Source organism: Oncorhynchus masou, chromosome 22 (assembly GCF_036934945.1).
Source record: "Oncorhynchus masou masou isolate Uvic2021 chromosome 22, UVic_Omas_1.1, whole genome shotgun sequence".
NCBI lineage: Eukaryota > Metazoa > Chordata > Actinopteri > Salmoniformes > Salmonidae > Oncorhynchus > Oncorhynchus masou.
This window is the reverse complement of record NC_088233.1, coordinates 50,957,098-50,976,075: the sequence shown is the minus strand read 5'-3', so window position 1 is coordinate 50,976,075 and position 18,978 is coordinate 50,957,098. Positions and strand designations below refer to the sequence as shown.

Sequence of the window (18,978 nt, the reverse complement as noted above, 5' to 3'; positions counted from 1 at the left end):
AGTCTAGTAGCTGGCGGTAGTGCAACATTTTAATGGACGCCAACTGCCGTTAAACTTCATCAAAGAAGAAGAATCCGACCATAGAAGTAAACATGGCAGACGACAATCCCGTAGCGGTAAGCCATTTAATTATAACAATTTAACAAATTGCCATTGCACATTTGCATTTAGTTGTGTTATATGCAGCATTTATTTAGCGAATAGAGCAGTATATCCATTATTTTAGTCTTAACCGATAGAAAGTTTGACTTGCCTTGCAAGATTTATAAAGGTGCGTGTTGTATCGAGAAGATGCGTCCCCACGTAGCCTCCAAAAATAATGATTTTCTGATAAATATTGTAGACTTAAATAACAAATGTACACTTATGTAATCTCAGCGTGTGCACCTCTTCTTTGTAGACTTAGTTCTCAATGCATACTGATTTTATTTTAATCATCAGTTAGATTTGTTGAGGCTTGTACAGATTACTTTTAATTGATTGCATCTATTATGCCGTGAAGCTCTATTTTGCTTTTCTGCTGCAACTGAACAACACTGCATGTCAGTCATGTCATGTGTCAATATGAATACTACTATAATTGCACTCAGGGTGAATTAACCCATATTGCACTTGTGTCATTGTGAAAGATGTATAAAGTAGCCTTGTGTCAGGAATACTGTAGTAAAAATATTGAAAAAAAACAGTTGGCCTTGATTTACTTTGATGTACTTTGTGACTGAAAGACACAGCTCCATTCCCTCCCCCCAGGACTGAGATATAGTTACAAGTGGCACGGGCCACAATATACTTCATTATTTTGTATTATCTACAGGTTAAAGGAACAGTTCACTCAAACTATCTTTTAATATGTTGTTCATTAGTCTACTGTTCATACAATCCCCCCAAAATGTGCATATCAAGTTATCAAGATAGAGAACTTTCAGTATAGAGCAAAAAATGTGGTGATGATGTGTTTTGTAACGCAAGGTTTGTGCGTGTCTTTCCCAGGATGTTCAACTGCCTCCAGCTTCTGAAATCAGGAAGCCTCGTCCTAAAAAAGGTTTGTTGTTCAAACCCATATTGAAGCCTCCTAGATTGACATTACTGACAAATATGCTAACTATTTTACACTGAGAGAGAAATGTACAACATTGGGCTTGAAAGTTGAACTATCTTACCAAGCATTCCAATTTCCCAGAGGCATGTTCTTTGATGTAAACTGTTCTACAGTAGCCATTGTCCCTTTATTTTCTGAAGTATGTAGGCCTACAGCTCTGATGTGAGCTGTAGCTGCCACTATTCAATTGCACAGATTTTATTCAGGCTTTCCAATTTGCATTGCACTGAATACAAACATTACAGGTGACTACTTCATGGGTATATTTAATCCACACTGAAGGTTTAGTAAAGATATATATTGCTTGCATGCATTAGAAACACATGTTTTTGACAAGGTCTCTTTTTGTCCACTGGGTGTCATTATTGAGCAGGTTAATTTCCCTTTGAAGAGGATTAGACCAAAATAGATCAGCTTTAGCTAAACCAGATTTGGTAGCTGCCTGGAAGGCAAGGCTGTGTTGGTCAATTCACTTTGCTTCCTTAGTGCCTTTGATATCCTGGAAATAACTTTTTAAACATACGTTGTTTCCAATCAGAGGGGTGGATCAACCTTTGATTTAGAGTTATGGTTGCTTAAAGGTCCAATGCAGCCATTTTTATCTCAATATAAAATTATTTCTAGGTAACAATTATGTATCTTACTGTGGTTTTCAATTAAAATGGTCAGAAATGAACTAAAATAGCTTCTTAGCCAAGAGCAATTTCTCAAGCAAGAATTTAGCTGAAAGTTTGGGAGGAAATACAACATTCTCAATGGAATAACATTTTATACAATGAAGACAAACTGACATTAATGATCTTGGCAAGATCTGAGTCAGGAGGGAAAACTGAAAACTAGCTGTTATTGGCAGCTAATTTACCGCCTGGCGATATCACCAGGCAGGCCAAAACTTCATCCCACGAAAACAGGCTGAAATTTCAGGCAGTCTTTTCAAACAGCTCTTACACTAAAAGGGCATTATAATTTTCACAATTTCAGTTTTATTCCATCTTCATAGTGTGAAAATATATATAAAACACAAGAAAATCTTATTTTTGACTGCATTGGGTCGTTAAGACAGTTGTTCATAGCTCCTGAGATATTTCTAAGTTATATTCTTCAAGAATCAATTGGTATATAATTAATTTAGTAATTATTGAATGGCAGTAACTATTGCAGATTGCACCTCTAAGCTATTTATAAGTCATATTTCAAATCAAGCAGCATATTTAATTAATTGAAATGACTAGAAATATGACATACTTTAGATAGGTCTGGGTTTTATCTGCCTTCATTTCTATTCAGCGCCTGAGCTCCCTATTTTGGAGAGAAGAAACTGGCTCATCCACCTTCACTACATCCGTAAAGACTATGAGACCTGTAAGGTAGGAGAACATCTGTTTGTTAGGTCTCTCTCTCTGAGAGAAAAAGTGTCATGTTAACAGTGTTTGGGAGCAGGGAACTACATGTATTTAACCAGTAATTTAACTACATTTTGTAGTAGCTTGGTGGTAGTTGAACTAAATTCAGATATGGGTAGTGTTTTTAGTAGTTCATGACTTTTACTCTAGCAAACTACTCACTAGTTATTTTGCAAAAATAAAATATGGATGACGTAGGAAAGCATTTCCTTTCTGTTTTTGACATCGGACTTTCCTAATTCTCACTTGAAACAGTGTTCGTGTTTAATAGGCTAACTTAAACATTCTGTTAACATCTGCCTCCAGAGTGATCTGTTCTTGCAAATTGTATTCTATGACATTCAGATTTAGATATAATTTACTACGTAGTTTGGATGTTTAGTTAATTAAGTAACTGTATTTTTCTTAAAGGCCCAGTGCAGTCAAAAACGTGATTTTTCTGTGTGTTATATATATATTTCCACACTGAGGTTAGAATAATACTGTGAAATTGTAACAAAAAGTATGATAATGCCATTTTAGTGTAAGAGCTGTTTGAAAATACCAACTTTTGGCCTCCCTGGTGACATCACCAGGTGGTAATATCACCAGGTGGTAATAGACCAATAAGAAAGAGTTCTAAACACTCTGCCGTTAACGGCTATTCAGTAATATTTTAATTACGTAATTTAATAGGATCTCTATGGTCAGACCACTCACAGACAGTCCGAAGCAAAATTCTTGCTTGAGAATGCTCTTTGCTAAGAAGCTATTTTTGTTTATTTTTGACCATTTTAATTGAAAACAATCACAAGGTACTTGATTGTTACATATAAATTATTCGATATTGAGGTACAAATGGCTGCATTGGACCTTTAAGGTTAGCTATAGTCTAACTTAACTTCTTCCAGTGTGAAGTAATTGGTCGCTTGGTAAAGAATATTTTCACAGTAGCTTCCCCAACACTGCATATAAAGTGTCATTGTAAAACAATGGACAGGAACATTCATTCGTTGAAAGTGTATAATTTCATGCTGTCCTCTTTTTCATTCAGTCAATCATCAAAGAGCAGCTACAAGAAACCGGGGGGATGTGTGAATATGCCGTCTATGTACAAGGTATGGCGATTGTCTAGCAGAACAGAACCAGGTGTAACTCTGACCAAATGTTAGATTCTCACAGCATAATGGGATGCCTGTCTGTCTCTCTCTGTTCAGCTTTAATCCTTCGCCTGGAAGGGAAAATCCAGCAGTCACTGGACCTGTTCCAGAGCTGTGCAATACTCAACCCTGGCAGCTCGGATAACCTCAAACAAGTGGCCAGATCCCTGTGAGGAGCACACTTTTCGAAAAATTGGGGCCTTTTTATAATTCAAGCTTCAAGGCTGTTTGCTAAGATATTTGCTACCTTTGCGTGTGTTGTGCCCATGCAAGTTATTACTGAGCACAAATTTTTTAACTCTTATTGATCCATGGAAAATTTCTTACTTTCCTAAGTCTGAATCCCAGGTATGTACAAATGATTTGACAATTTAGACATTTTGTTCATTTTTGCTTTTCTAGATTTCTCCTTGGTAAGCATAAGGCTGCCATAGAGGTTTACAATGAGGCTTCACAGCTCAATGAGAAAGACTGGGTAAGTAACTTTGGCTTATAAATATACTACTTTGTGAAGAACAGTTAAAAAAAAAATTAAAGTATGAAAGGTTTTCTGTATTTATGATCCCCAGATAAGAAATATAGTTTACAGGCTATCACATTTTCAATGCCCGTTTTTCAACCTCTCTACTTGAAGGAGATCAGCCACAACTTAGGTGTGTGCTACATCTATACCAAAGACTTCAACCATGTAAGTTACATATTTTAGTCCCTCTTGAAAATACACTGAACAGAAATATAAGCGCAACATGTGAAGTGTTGGTCCCATGTTTAATGAGCTGAAATAAAAGATCCCAGAAATGTTCCTCAGGCAAAAAATCTTATTTCTCTGAAATGTTTTGCACAAATTTTTGTACCAACCGGTTAGTGAGCATTTCTCCTTTGCCAAGATAATCTATCCACCTGACAGGTGTGGCATATCAAGAAGCTGATAAAACAGCATGATCATTACACAGGTGCACCTTGTGCTGGGGACAATAAAAGGTCACTCTAAAATGTGCAGTTTTGTGTCACAACAAAATGCCACAGATGTCTCAAGGTTTGCTGATGTCAACATTGTGAACAGAGTGCCATATGGTGGCCGTGGGGTTATTGTATGGGCAGGCATTAGCTATGGACAACAAACACAATTGCATTTTATCAATGGCAATTTGAATGCACAGAGATAGCGTGACGAGATCCTGATGAGGCACGTTATTGTGCCATTCATCTGCCGCTTCAGCGTGATCATGCATGGCCCCATGTCACAAGGATCTGTACATAATTCCTGGAAGCTGAAAAATGTCCCAGTTCTTCCATGGCCTTCATACTCACTAGCCATGTCACCGATTGAGGATGTTTGGGATGATCTGAATTAGAGGTCGACCGATTAATCGGAATGGCCGATGAATTTCGGCTGATTTCAAGTTGTCATAACAATCGGAAATCGGTTATTTTTACACACCTTTATTTAACTAGGCAAGTCAGTTAAGAACACATTTTTATTTTCAATGACTGCCTAGGAACAGCGGGTTTACTGCCTGTTCAGGGGCAGAACGACAGATTTTTACCTTGTCAGCTCCAGGATTCAATCTTGCAACCTTACAGTTAACTAGTCCAACGCTCTAACCACCTGCTTTACATTGCACTCCACGAGGAGCCTGCCTGTTACGTGAATGCAGTAAGAAGCAGTCGTAAGTTGCTAGCTAGCATTAAACTTATCTTATAAAAACAATCAATTAATCATAGTCACTAGTTAACTACACATGGTTTATGATATTACTAGTTTATCTAGCGTGTCCCGTGTTGCATATAATCGATGCAACGCAGGGGGATGATTTAACAAAAGCGCATTTGCGAAAAAAGCACAATCGTTGCACGACTGTACCTAACCATATACACCAATGCCTTTCTTAAAGTCAATACATAGAAGTATATATTTTTAAACCTGCATATTTAGCTAAAAGAAATTCAGGTTAGCAGGCAATATTAATCAGGTGAAATTGTGTCACTTCTCTTGCGTTCATTGCACGCAGAGTCAGGGTATATGCAACAGTTTGGGCCACCTGGCTCGTTGCGAACTAATTTGCCAGAATTTTACGTAATTATGACATAACATTGAAGGTTGTGCAATGTAACAGCAATATTTAGACTTATGGATGCCACCCATTAGATAAAATACCGAACAGTTCCGTATTTCACTGAAATAATAAACGTTTTGTTTTCGAAATGATAGTTTCCAGATTCAACCATATTAATGACCAAAGGCTCGTATTTCTGTTATTATGTTATAATTAAGTCTATGATTTGATATTTGATAGAGCAGTCTGACTGAGCGGCGGTAGGCAGCAGCAGCTCGTAAGCATTCATTCAAACAGCACTTTCGTGCGTTTTGCCAGCAGCTCTTCACTGTGCTTCAAGCATTGAGCTGTTTATGACTTCAAGCCTATCAACTCTCGAGATTAGGCTGGTGTAACTGATGTGAAATGGCTAGTTAGTTAGCGGGATGTGCGCTAATAGCGTTTCAATCGTCACTCGCTCTGAGACTTGGAGTAGTTGTTCCCCTTGCTCTGCATGGGTAACGCTGCTTCGAGGGTGGCTGTTGTCGATGTGTTTCTGGTTCGAGCCCAGGTAGGGGCGAGGAGAGGGACGGAAGCTATACTGTTACACTGGCAATACTAAAGTGCCTATAAGAACATCCAATAGTCAAAGGTATATGAAATGCAAATGGTATGGAGAGAAATAGTCCTATAAGTACTATAACTACAACCTGAAACCTCTTACCTTGGAATATTGAAGTCTCATGTTAAAAGGAACCACCAGCTTTCATATGTTCTCATGTTCTGAACAAGGAACGTTAGCTTTTTTTACATCTGTGACCAACAGATACATATTTGAATTCCCAGTCATGTGAAATCTATAGATTAGGGCCTAATGAAATTTATTTCAATGGATTGATTTCCTTATATGAACTGTAACTCAGTCAAATCTTTGAAATTGTTGCATGTTGCGTTTACATTTTTGTTCAGTGTAGTATTGTTAAAATGTTTCAAACACCAACATTGTAAATGAATGAAAGTAAAAGCTGTGTGCGTACTGCCAGGCAGAAGAGCAGTTGAACATCGCCCTGGAGTTGAGCAAGCACGACCTGACTTACATGATGCTGGGAAAGATTCACCTGCTGGAAGGGGACACTGACAAAGCCATCGACGTGTACAGAAGTGCTGTTGAGTGAGTATTACATTGAACTTAGCAGATGGAAAGCGACTTGTGTGTAGATTTTCCTATGAATGGTGTCCCCAGTGGGATTTGAACCCACAAACCTTGGAGTTGAAAGCACAATGCTCTACCAACTGAGTCACACAGGACCACTAAAGTCTGTGAGAGTGAGTGTGTTGGCATTTCCATGACTGTGATTGAGAATGGTTATGCTCATCTGTTCCCTTTTTTTATCTACCGTAAAACTGCAATTAAACGTAGTCTCAAATAGCTGCCTGTCCCTTTTAATAGCTGGGCACGGCACACATTTCAGCAAATAAACGCCTGTTTCAAATAAATTACGGTTCTAAATTAATTGTGTACAAGATTACCATGAATTGTTGTCAGTTTTTAACGTTTGATTTGTTACATTAAATAAATCAGTAATGTTAAAAAAATGAGGGCAATCATCCATTTTTATCACCAGTAAGAAACTGCTAGCCATTGACTGCTAACAGATGAGAACCGCTAGCTAACTGGCAAACACAAAAACAACAAAAGTGGCTGAAAAAGTACCCAATTGTCATACTTGAGTAAAAGTAAAGATACCTTAATAGAAAATGACTCAAGTGAAAGTCACCCAGTAAAATACTAAGTCTAAAAGTATTTGGTTTGAAATATACAGTACTTAAGTATCAAAAGTAAATGGAATTGCTAAAATATACTCAAGTATTAAAAGGAAAATAAATTCAAATTCCTTCAAACCAGACGGCATCATTTTCTTGTTTATTTGACTTTACAGATAGCCAGGGGAACGCTCCGACACTCAGACATCATTTACAAATGAAGCATGTGTTTAGTGAGTAAGAGGCAGTAGGGATGATCGGGGATGTTCTCTTGATAAGTGTGAATTTGAAATTAAAATGAATTATGTGAGAAATGGTGGTGCAAACTTGGAGTCACACGGTGATATGGTTTGTGGTCCTTCCCACTATGACCCGGGAAACCATCCAGCATTTAAAAAATTGTCATAATAAAAAATATATATACAGTCCATTCGGAAAGTATTCAGACCCCTTGACTTTTTCCACATCTTGATACGTTACAGCCTTATTTTAAAATGTATTAAATAGTTTTTCTCCCCTCGTCAATCTACTCACAATACCCCATAATGACAAGCAATAACGTTTTTTGTTTTTGTTAAAAAATAAACTTGAGTTCAATCTTGGTTTCATCAGACTTCACCAATCAGGCCCGGTGGAGTGCTGCAGAGATGGTTGTCCGTCTGGAAGGTTCTCCCATCTCCACAGAGGAACTCTGGAGCTCTGTTAGAGTGAAAACCTGCTTTTGTTGTAATAAAGGCCTTTTGTGGGGTAAAAATATTTTGATTGGCCTGGCTCCCCAGGCCCACCCTTGCCTGCGCCCCTGCCCAGTCAAGTGAATTCCATAGACTAGGGCCTAATGAAATTATTTCAATTGACTGTAACTCTGTAAAATCTTTGAAATTGTTGTATATTTATATTTTTGTTCAGTATATAAGCCTGTCTCTAATAATCGCCTGTTGTGTTCAGTGATTTAAGCAATTAAATGCTCGGGCTATTAATTTAAGTTTTACGGTATATGTGTTTCTGTGTGTTGTTTTAATGTTATAGATTAACAAGGAAATGTTTGTTAGCATTATTTCCATGAGCTTGCTTATTTCACGTAGTTAGTACACTGCTCAAAAAAATAAAGGGAACACTTAAACAACACAATGTAACTCCAAATCAATCACACTGTCCACTTAGGAAGCAACACTGATTGACAAATTTCACGTGCTGTTGTGCAAATGGAATAGACAACAGGTGGAAATTATAGGCAATTAGCAAGACACCTCCAATAAAGGAGTTGTTCTGCAGGTGGTGACCACAGACCACTTCTCAGTTCCTATGCTTCCTGGCTGATGTTTTGGTCACCTCCAGCAGGCCACAAATGTGCATGTGTTTTTTATTTATTTTATTAGGCAGGTCAGTTAAGAACAAATTCTTATTTTCAATGACAGCCTAGGAACAGTGGGTTTAACTACCTGTTCAGGGGCAGAACCACAGATTTGTATTTTGTCTGCTCGGGGATTCAAACTTGCAACCTTTCAGTTACTAGTCCAACGCTCTAACCACTAGGCTACCCTGCCGCCCCTGCTCAAATGGTCAGAAACAGACTCCGTGAGGGTGGTATGAGGGCCTGACGTCCACAGGTGGGGTTGTGCTTACAGCCCAACACCGTGCAGGACGTTTGGCATTTGCCAGAGAACACCAAAATTGGCAAATTCGCCACTGGCGCCCTGTGCTCTTCACAGATGAAAGCAGGTTCACACTGAGCACATGTGACGGAGTCTGGAGACACCGTGGAGAACGTTCTGCTGCCTGTAACATCCTCCGGCATGACCGGTTTGGCGGTGGGGTGGCATTTCTTTGGGGGGCCGCACAGCCCTCCATGTGCTCTCCAGAGGTAGCCTGACTGCCATTAGGTACCGAGATGAGATCCTCAGACCCCTTGTGAGAACATATGCTGGTGCGGTTGGCCCTGGGTTCCTCCTAATGCAAGACAATGCTCGACCTCATGTGGCTGGAGTGTGTCAGCAGTTCCTGACACAACTTACATCAAAGTTGGATCAGCCTGTAGTGTGGTTTTCCACTTTAGTTTTGAGTGTGACTCCAAATCCAGACCTCCATGGGTTGATAAATTTGATTTCCATAGATCATTTTTGTGTGATTTTGTTGTCAGCACATTCAACCATGTGAAGAGAAAAGTATTTAATAAGAATATTTCATTCATTTAGATCTAGGATGTGTTATTTTAGTGTTCCCTTTATTTTTTTGAACAGTGTATATTAGGCCATGTACGAACATACATTATGTCATTGGGAAAGAGGTCTTCTGACCTGTTGAAATGTTTCAAAACATTATTATTATTATTATTATTTATTTTTCAATATGTATATTTTTTACTCCAATTTCATGGTATTCAATTGGTAGTTACAGTCTTGTCCCATCGCTGGAAATCCTGTACAGACTCGGGAGAGGCGAAGGTCAAGAGTCCTGCCGTCCTCCGAAACACAACCCAGCCAAGCCTCTCTGCCTGCTTAACCCAGAAGCCAGCCGCACCAATGGGTCAGAAGAAACACCATACACCTGGCAACCTTGTCAGCGTGCATTGCGCCCGGGCCCGCCACAGGAGTCGTAGGTGCACGATGGGACAAGAACATCCCTGCCGACCAAGCCCTCTCCTAATCCGGGCGACGCAGGGCCAATTGTCCGTCACCCCATGGGTCTCCCGGTCGCGGCCGGCTGCGACAGAGCCCAGACTCAAACCAAGATCTCTAGCGGTACAGCTTAGCACTGCGATGCAGTGCCTTAGACCACTGTGCCGCTTTGGAGTTCCTACATCCTGGTTAAGTAAAGGTTGAGTAAATATAAAATCCTCTTATTTCAGGTTTTCTCCTGAAAACACGGATCTTCTCACCACTCTTGGCCTGCTATACATGCAAGTAAGTCGAGGCCTTTCAGTCCCTCCTAAGATCACACTCCAAACATGATATGACAACTCACGTTTGTGAGTTTGAAACTAAATCAGTCTATTTCCTCTCCAGCAAGGCAAATATCAGAAAGCCTTTGAACACCTTGGGAATGCCCTAACGTATGACCCCAACAACTTTAAGGTAGGGGAGGCCCTCCCCAATACTCCCTATCCTATTGGATGCTGTATTTGCAACTGACTTAAATATCACTGCTGTGTGTGTGTGTGTTTTTTACCCTCTTCAGGCCATCCTGGCAGCCGGCAGCATGATGCAGACGCATGGGGACTATGATGTTGCCATGAATAAGTACCGCGTGGCAGCTTATGCTGTACCTGAGAGCTCACCTCTCTGGAATAACATTGGCATGTGCTTCTTCGGAAACAAGAAATATGTGGCGGTAGGGAAATTCTAAGGGCGACAACTTCCAATTTGCCTGTTTCGCGCCATTTCGCCGACTCATTTCGAACTAGACTTCCCTCCGATCAATTGGCCAACCGATGCCACATTTCCAGTGTGATCCCAATATTTGATGTGCTGGAAAGCAGCCATAATTCAGAATTTGACCCAGAGGGTTTTGTGTGTGTGTGTGTGTTTTGAGGTACCGTTACACATAACCAATATGTGTCTCTGTCAGTCCCATAATTATTTTTTTTAAGAATGCGAAAATACCTAACATCTACGAATACGTACCACATAAAAATGCATTTGTGAAACTACGACCACTACAAATCTAAACTACAAATCTAAACCATTCACTATGTGTTATTGCCATTGACATAACCAGCTACTGGGTATACAGGCTTTCTCTAGCCTTTTATCTTCTATCCCTCCACATCCTCAGGCCATCAGCTGTCTGAAGAGGGCCAACTACCTGTCTCCGTTTGACTGGAAAATCCTGTACAACCTGGGCCTGGTGCATCTCACCATGCAACAGTATGCCTCAGCCTTCCACTTCCTCAGTGCTGCTGTCAACCTGCAGCCAAAGATGGCAGAGCTCTATATGCTGCTGGCAGGTACAGAAGAACTAATTGCAAAAGTACCGTGGCACCAAGAGGCAAAGTAGCTTGTAAAATGTAGTAACCTACTTTGCCCCTTAGTGCCACCATACAGGGATGATTTTTTTGTATGCTCCCCTGGGCATTTTCAGTGATACTATAGTTTCACAAATGTACCTTGTGTTTTTCCTTATGGCTGCCATCTCCGCTTCAATGTCTTTCAACACATACCTTTTTTGTTGTTGCCTGTTTCGCTCTTTCTTGGCTTCTATATATATATTTTTTTTAAATCTTGCCTGTTAATCCCAGATTGTAGTTTTAACCTTGTTTATTTGGCATCAAGCAGGCACTGCCTGATGTGTTTCTCTTCTTCTAATTTCCCCCAAGTGCATTTGAGTGTCCATTCCAACTTATTAAATTTCTTGTGGACAAGTACTTTCTTGTGGTTTAAAGCAATGTCTAAATTCTAATGTGTGATCATGGCTTATTGGTCATTTTTTAAAACATTTTCTTTCAGTTGCACTTACTAATATGGATGACGGGGAGAATGCCAAGCGATCATACGAGCAAGCAGTGTTGTTGGATAAGTAAGAATTTTACCTGAATTCATTTATTTGTATTTTTATGAATGGCGGGATGGGTGGAGGGTTTATCATCCCCAATCCTACATTTTCAGGCCTTTTTAATATTACAATCTATTGTCTAATAGTTCTTAAACCCATGTATAAGGTTCTGTGCCTATCTTTCACAGCGGTAACCCCTTGATCAATTTGAATTTCGCAGTCCTGTTGTACAATCAAGGAGACAAAAAAGGAGCCACAGATCAGTACCTGGAGATGGAGAGTAAAGTGATGGAAAGCAGCCATAATGCAGAATTTGACCCAGAGGTGTGTGTATGTGTGTGAACGTGCATGCATACCTGTCTGTGTTTTTGAGGTACCATTACTCACAGACTCTTTAAAAGGGGCAATCCGCAATTGCCAAATACATTTTTGGACTTATAAATGAGTGATATACTGTATATTCATTGATTCTTTAAGAATATAACTTATACATGCCTCAGAAGCAGGTTTGAAAGTAGATATAGGATTGTTCTCAAAAATGCATACAACCCTGCTCTGAGCACGCAAATTGGAGCACGGGAGGGTTGTAGTATGAGTCTAAATCAAAGTACACGAAACAGAGCATGGAGGGCACTTCTCGGATGTGTCCTCCGTTTGTACAGATTTAAAGCATGGATCGACGCAAGCTTCAATAGAAAGTTTACACATAAATATGTTGAACCATGCAGAAAATAGCGCCACATTTCTTGAAATCAATGGCGGCCATTATTTTAGCTGACGCGAGAGAAAATAAACCCAGACATCGGAATAAAATGTTGCCCATTCACATCGCATATGTTGCCTGACTACAATATTTTATCTTAATACGTTAATAAATACATACTGTGTTAATGTTGGCTTGTTTTCCTGCCTACAATACCCACTGTAGCGAAGACCGCAATCTCATAGTAAATCAATAGGGCTATCTGGTTAGCTACTACTGTTAGCTATCTAGATACACACAAATAACTGGCAGCTAGCTACCTACGAATAATTTAAATCTACCTGGCATAACATTGGTGTTAGGTAACTTTTGCCTGTTAAACTGTTTCGCTAGATTATGATTTGCATATAGATAGCTGATAGTTATGAAGTAAAATGTTTGCTTTGTGTATATCTTGTTTTGTCTATTGCCATTGTCCTGGCCGGAAGAAGTTTGAGTGAATGGGTATGCCCATAGTAAGTCAATAGGGATAACTGGCTAGCTACTGTAGGTCGCTAGATAGGCACGAAGAATTGGCTGCCAACTAGTAGCTACCCACGAATAATTGACATCTACCTTCATTTTAGGTCATTTTTGCCTGTTTAACTAGCTGGCTAGCTAGATTATTACGGTTCACATATAGCTAGCTGATAATAATGAAGTAAAACGTTTGCTTTGTGTTTCTTGTTTCGTCTCTATTGTTACCATTTGTCCTGGCTGGATGAAAGTTCAGTGAATGGGGAGGTGCAGCGTGAGGTAATACAGTATTGGGAGTGCTGCTCAGCGTGAGGTAATACAGTAGGGGGAGTGCTGCTCAGCGTGAGGTAATACAGTAGGGGGAGTGCTGCTCAGCGTGAGGTAATACAGTATTGGGAGTGCTGCTCAGCGTGAGGTAATACAGTAGGGGGAGTGCTGCTCAGCGTGAGGTAATACAGTATTGGGAGTGCTGCTCAGCGTGAGGTAATACAGTAGGGGGAGTGCTGCTCAGCGTGAGGTAATACAGTAGGGGGAGTGCTGCTCAGCGTGAGGTAATACAGTATTGGGAGTGCTGCTCAGCGTGAGGTAATACAGTAGGGGGAGTGCTGCTCAGCGTGAGGTAATACAGTAGGGGGTGTGCTGCTCAGGTGAGGTAATACAGTGGGGGAGTGCTGCTCAGCGTGAGGTAATACAGTAGGGGGAGTGCTGCTCAGCGTGAGGTAATACAGTAGGGGGAGTGCTGCTCAGCGTGAGGTAATACAGTAGGGGGAGTGCTGCTCAGCGTGAGGTAATACAGTAGGGGGAGTGCTGCTCAGCGTGAGGTAATACAGTAGGGGGAGTGCTGCTCAGCGTGAGGTAATACAGTAGGGGGAGTGCTGCTCAGCGTGAGGTAATACAGTAGGGGGAGTGCTGCTCAGCGTGAGGTAATAAAGTAAGGGGAGTGCTGCTCAGCGTGAGGTAATACAGTAGGGGGAGTGCTGCTCAGCGTGAGGTAATACAGTAGGGGGAGTGCTGCTCAGCGTGAGGTAATACAGTAGGGTGAGTGCTGCTCAGCGTGAGGTAATACAGTAGGGGGAGTGATGCTCAGCGTGAGGTAATACAGTAGGGGGAGTGCTGCTCAGCGTGAGGTAATACAGTAGGGGGAGTGCAAGTGCAGCTGAAATGTAATGTTTTATGCGGGTCCTGTGTGGCTCAGTCGTGAGCATGGCGCTAATACGCCAGTATTCCCGCTGGGGAAGTGCTGCTCAGCGTGAGGTAATACAGTAGGGGGAGTGCAAGTGCAGCTGAAATGTAATGTTTTATGCGGGTCCTGTGTGGCTCAGTCGGTAGAGCATGGCGCTTGCAACGCCAAGCGTCGTGGGTTCGATTCCCGCTGGGGCCACCCATATGTAAAAGTAGTGGCCCCAGCCGACTTGTAAGTCGCTTTGGACAAAAGCGTCTGCTAAATGGGATATATATATATATATATTATGCGTTCTCTACACTCTCTTCCTCACAAGAACGTCCTCTGAGAATGCACTCGGAGCATGAGTGTGGAGCACGGTAGTATGCTTATTGAGAAAAGACCCATAGTTTCTTCCTGGTACACCTAAGAGTAAAGACCATGTCATTTAACTGTGAAAATGTTTGACCTTTTAATGTGGCATGATGTTTTCATCTGATTGTCAAACAAATCACTTCATAAAGGAGGCTACATGCCTATGTTTGTCCACTTTTAAAATAATTCCAGCATCTACAACAGTGCAATGTGCACACACCATTTGATGAATGGAAAAAGACGCCTATTAAAACACCAAAAAGGGTAATGACATTGATTGATGAGTCTGCTGTGATAGGTTCATGTTTTACCGGTAAGGCATATCCCAATATTTCTTTACCTTCCAGTCTTACTTTCACCCCTGGTCATGAGCTTAGTTCAACTGTTGTACACCATTAAAACCCAAAACATAAGATTGTTTTACCACAAACATTGTAAATGTAAACAAACACTGTATAGCTTTAAAAATATGAATATTGCTTTATCTTGGAATGTCAGTCCTTGCATAAAATAGCACTATAAATTTACCAAAACTGAGGCGGGGTGCCATTTTGTTATTGTTTCAACTGTTTATGTTCTGATACTGAAGCAGGGCTCCTTTCTTGAACACTTCAAGCTGGCTCCCAGTCTAACACATATCCCTAATGTTGAGCGGTCTGTACCCTTTTTGTCCCAGCTCATTGAGATGGCCCAGAAGTTGGCATCTGCTCTCCAGGTGGGAGAGACCTCGGTGTGGACCAAGCCAGGTAAGGACTCCAAAGTCAGTCAGCGCTCCAAGACCACGTCCCTGCAGCCCCTGGGCACCAACCAGGCCCTTGGGCAGGCCATGTCTTCAGCTGCCAGCAAAAGCATCCAGCTAGCTGCAGGTGTGTGTGTCAGTGAAAGCGGAGGTCAAATTTAGAGATGGACGCCATGTTGCTGCCTCTTGAGTGTTTTCGTTCACCCATTCATTTATAATGAGTCTTTGGATTCTAGTTGTAATTCCAGATCATCTTTCTCTAAATAGAGAGTTCTGCAGTAGGCTGGTCTGGATCAACCATATCCAGACACCAAACCTTACTTGATTTTTTGGTACCTTTGATAAACACAGATTGCATATGATCCTACCTTTTTTTTAACGGTTGTCCACCACTGCACAAAGTGACATGAAGTAGAACGTTTTTAGTTTCCATGTAATACGATTCCAAGGGAATGCGTGTCAGATGTTGTATCAGTAAAATATCCTTTATCTCATCTCTAAGGCTCTAAGGCTCCACCCAAGTCCACCTCCACGCCGCTAGATGAAGAGCATGATGTGGAGAATGCTCCTTCCCCTCCCCTAGGGGACCCTGAGTCAGAGGATCCCAAAGCCAAAGAGAAGAAGAGCAAGTCTAAACCTGTGGCTGAGTAGGGTCCATGATCCACTGCTATGTGAAGCGAAGCAGTGTATAGTTGAATAGCAACATTACAGTTGAATAGTATGTACTGTATTGGGGTTGGATTAATTGCAGGTTTAAAATGTTTTGAATAAAAGTAGGGGGAGACTTTACAGTGCATACAGAAAGTATTCAGACCCCTTGACTTTTTCCACATTTTGTTAGGTTACAGCCTTATTCTAAAATGTATTAAATACTTTTTTCCCTCATCAATCTACACACATACCCTATAATGACAAAGCAAAAACAGTTTTTATTTTATTTTAGCAAATCTATTACAAATAGGCTGTCATTGAAAATAAGAATTTGTTCTAAACTGACTTTCCAGGTAAAATAAAACAAGCTTGGCACACCTGTATTTGGGGAGTTTCTCCCATTCTTCTCTGCAGATCCTCTTAAGCTGTCAGGTTGGATGGGGAGTGTCGCTGCATAGCTATTTTCAGGTCTCTCCAGAGATATTTGATCGATCGGGTTCAGGCTGGGCCACTCAAGGACATTCAGAGACTTATCCCGAAGCCATTCCTGTGTTGTTTTGGCTATGTGCTTAGGGTCGTTGTCCTGTTGGAAGGTGAACCTTTGCTTTGCCCCAGTCTGAGGTCCTGAACGCTCTGAAGTAGGTTTTCACCAAGGATCTGTCTGCACTTTGCTCCATTCATCTTTCCCTCGATCCTGACTAATCTCCCAGTCCCTGCCGCTGAAAAACATCCCAACAGCATGATGCGGCCACCACCATGCTTCACCGTAGGGATGGTGCCATGTTTCCTCCAGATGTGATGCTTGGCATTCAGGCATTTCATCAGACCAGAGAATCTTGTTTCTCATGGTCTGAGAGTCTTTTGGTAAACTCCAAGCGGGCTGTCATGTGCCGTTTACTGAGGAGTGACTTCCATCTGGCCACTTTACCATAAAGGCCTGATTGGTGGAGTGATGCAGATGGCTGTCCTTCTGGAAGGTTCTCCCATCCCCACAGAGGAACTCTGGAGCTCTGTCAGAGTGACCATCTGGTTCTTGGTCACCTCCCTGACCAAGACCCATCTCGCACGATTGCTCAGTTTTGCCTGGCAGACTGATTTAGGAAGTCTTTGGTTCAAAACCTCTTCCATTCAAGAATGATGGACACTGTGTTCTTGGGAACATTCAATGCTGCAGAAATGTTTTATGCCTCGACACAATCCTGTCTGAGCTCTACGGATAATTCCTTCGACATCATGGCTTGGTTTCTGCTCTGACATGCACTGTCGACAGCGGGACCTTATATAGACAGGTGTGTGCCTTTCCAAATCATCTCCAGTCAATTGAATTGACCACAGGTGGACTCCAAGTTGTAGAAACATCTCAAAAATGATCAATGGAAACAGGATGCACCTGAGCTCAGTTTCGAGTCTCAAGCAAAGGGTCTGAATACTTATGTACATAAGGTATTTTTAATACATTTGAAAACCTTTCTAAAAATGTGTTTTCGCTTTGTCATTATGGGGTATTATGTGTAAATTGTTAAGGAAAGAACCATATTCATTAAGGCTGTAATGTAACAAAATGTGGAAGCAGTCCAGGGGTCTGAATACTTTCCGAATGCCCTGTATGTAAGTGATATTCTGCTTATATCATGGTTTGGCACAGAAAACATTAATACACAAAGTACAATTTAAATGTTGTTTACATCTGCTGAAGTAGCAAGCTAACTCCAGTCTTTTTATGTAGCCTACTGATATGGAGAGGTATTTTCTGGCGGAATTACACAGTGTAACTCTGGAGGATGTTGCAACTGAATGGTTAATCAAATGTATGCCCACCTATCAAGCACCCTTCAGCCAATCAGAATCGAATGTTCAACAAAACTGTGGTATAAAAATGTATAAACTGTTAGTGTTACTGACTTGAGTGTTGTCTCATCCTCTCCCTGTCAAGATGGAAGGCCTTTCATAAGAAAAATGGCTTTTAGAAAGCCAACCCGATGTGGTCCAAATACCCTAAAACTTAAATTCATAGTCTGGGTGTTTATTTGCTTCAATTACTGAACATAACCGTCGCTTATTAGAGACAGGCTCCTATTTGAGCCAGGTGTCTATATCCTTAATGCACACAGCTTTTCCTCCATAAAATGTTGAAAAGACTAGCACTGTTTATAACCAGTACAAACATAACACATTTATCACAGATCAGACTTGCAAAGACTAGGCTGCCTATCATACATCCCCAATGTCATGCATCAGCACCAACATGATCTTACCAGATAGAATTCAGTAATCAACGATTGTTCGGGTCCCCGGGACATCGGGAGATGCCTTCCATTCCATCGACTAGGGACAACTTAACCATCAAGTTTTTGTTGCTTTTAAAGAATATATATATTTTTTTTCTGTTTTAACAACCTTAATCCTTACCTACTTTCACTTCACCCATAGACGTTTATCCCTCCTGGACAAACATTGAATACTGAAGTGAGACCGTGAGATCTTGCTAGTTGAGCCAACCATGTCAAACCAGACTGCTGTTTCACCCATGGCAATAATGTTGCTCTCCTTTCTCTTCTATTGCCTAATCTTTACGGTACTTACCGAAGTTCACTCGTAAACATTTAAAAAAATTGAAACAGGCGTTTATTTGCTTAAATGTGTGCCGATGCGCAGCTAATAAAAGGGACAGACAGCTATTTGAGATTGTGTGCATTTAATTGAAGTTTTACGGTAAGTATTTTGTGAATCATCATTTTTAAACCGTAGTTGTGTACAAGTTACTAATTGAGGATGGTAAGATCTCAGTGCTCGAATTCACAAGGCATACTAATACTAAGAAATTAATTCTCGAATTATAACATTTTCTTCTAAGTGTAAGAATTTTTCTGAAAATAAAACAAATCTATAGCCGTAAAGCAGAG

General features: G+C 40.9%; 1 protein-coding gene across 1 annotated transcript; it reads left to right on the top strand.

Annotated features, from left to right (window-relative positions):
- Positions 1 to 36: 36 nt before the first annotated feature.
- Positions 37 to 17,976, top strand: bbs4 (Bardet-Biedl syndrome 4). The gene is made up of 16 exons (XM_064930518.1): positions 37 to 116; positions 991 to 1,042; positions 2,387 to 2,466; positions 3,536 to 3,599; positions 3,699 to 3,810; positions 4,044 to 4,116; positions 4,276 to 4,329; positions 6,721 to 6,848; positions 10,287 to 10,341; positions 10,444 to 10,512; positions 10,616 to 10,768; positions 11,213 to 11,384; positions 11,884 to 11,953; positions 12,118 to 12,253; positions 15,362 to 15,551; positions 15,927 to 17,976. Exons 1-16 carry the CDS (start codon positions 93 to 95, stop codon positions 16,073 to 16,075), a joined length of 1,581 nt encoding a protein of 526 aa, XP_064786590.1. The 5' UTR covers positions 37 to 92; the 3' UTR covers positions 16,076 to 17,976.
- The last annotated feature ends 1,002 nt before the right edge of the window (positions 17,977 to 18,978 follow it).

Excerpts from the sequence above, each read along its gene's own strand:
- bbs4 (XM_064930518.1), top strand. The coding sequence starts at position 93 with ATGGCAGACGACAATCCCGTAGCG. Across the intron at positions 2,467-3,535 it reads AAGACTATGAGACCTGTAAG|TCAATCATCAAAGAGCAGCT; the intron begins GTAGGAGAACAT and ends TTTTTCATTCAG. Across the intron at positions 11,385-11,883 it reads GCTCTATATGCTGCTGGCAG|TTGCACTTACTAATATGGAT; the intron begins GTACAGAAGAAC and ends ATTTTCTTTCAG.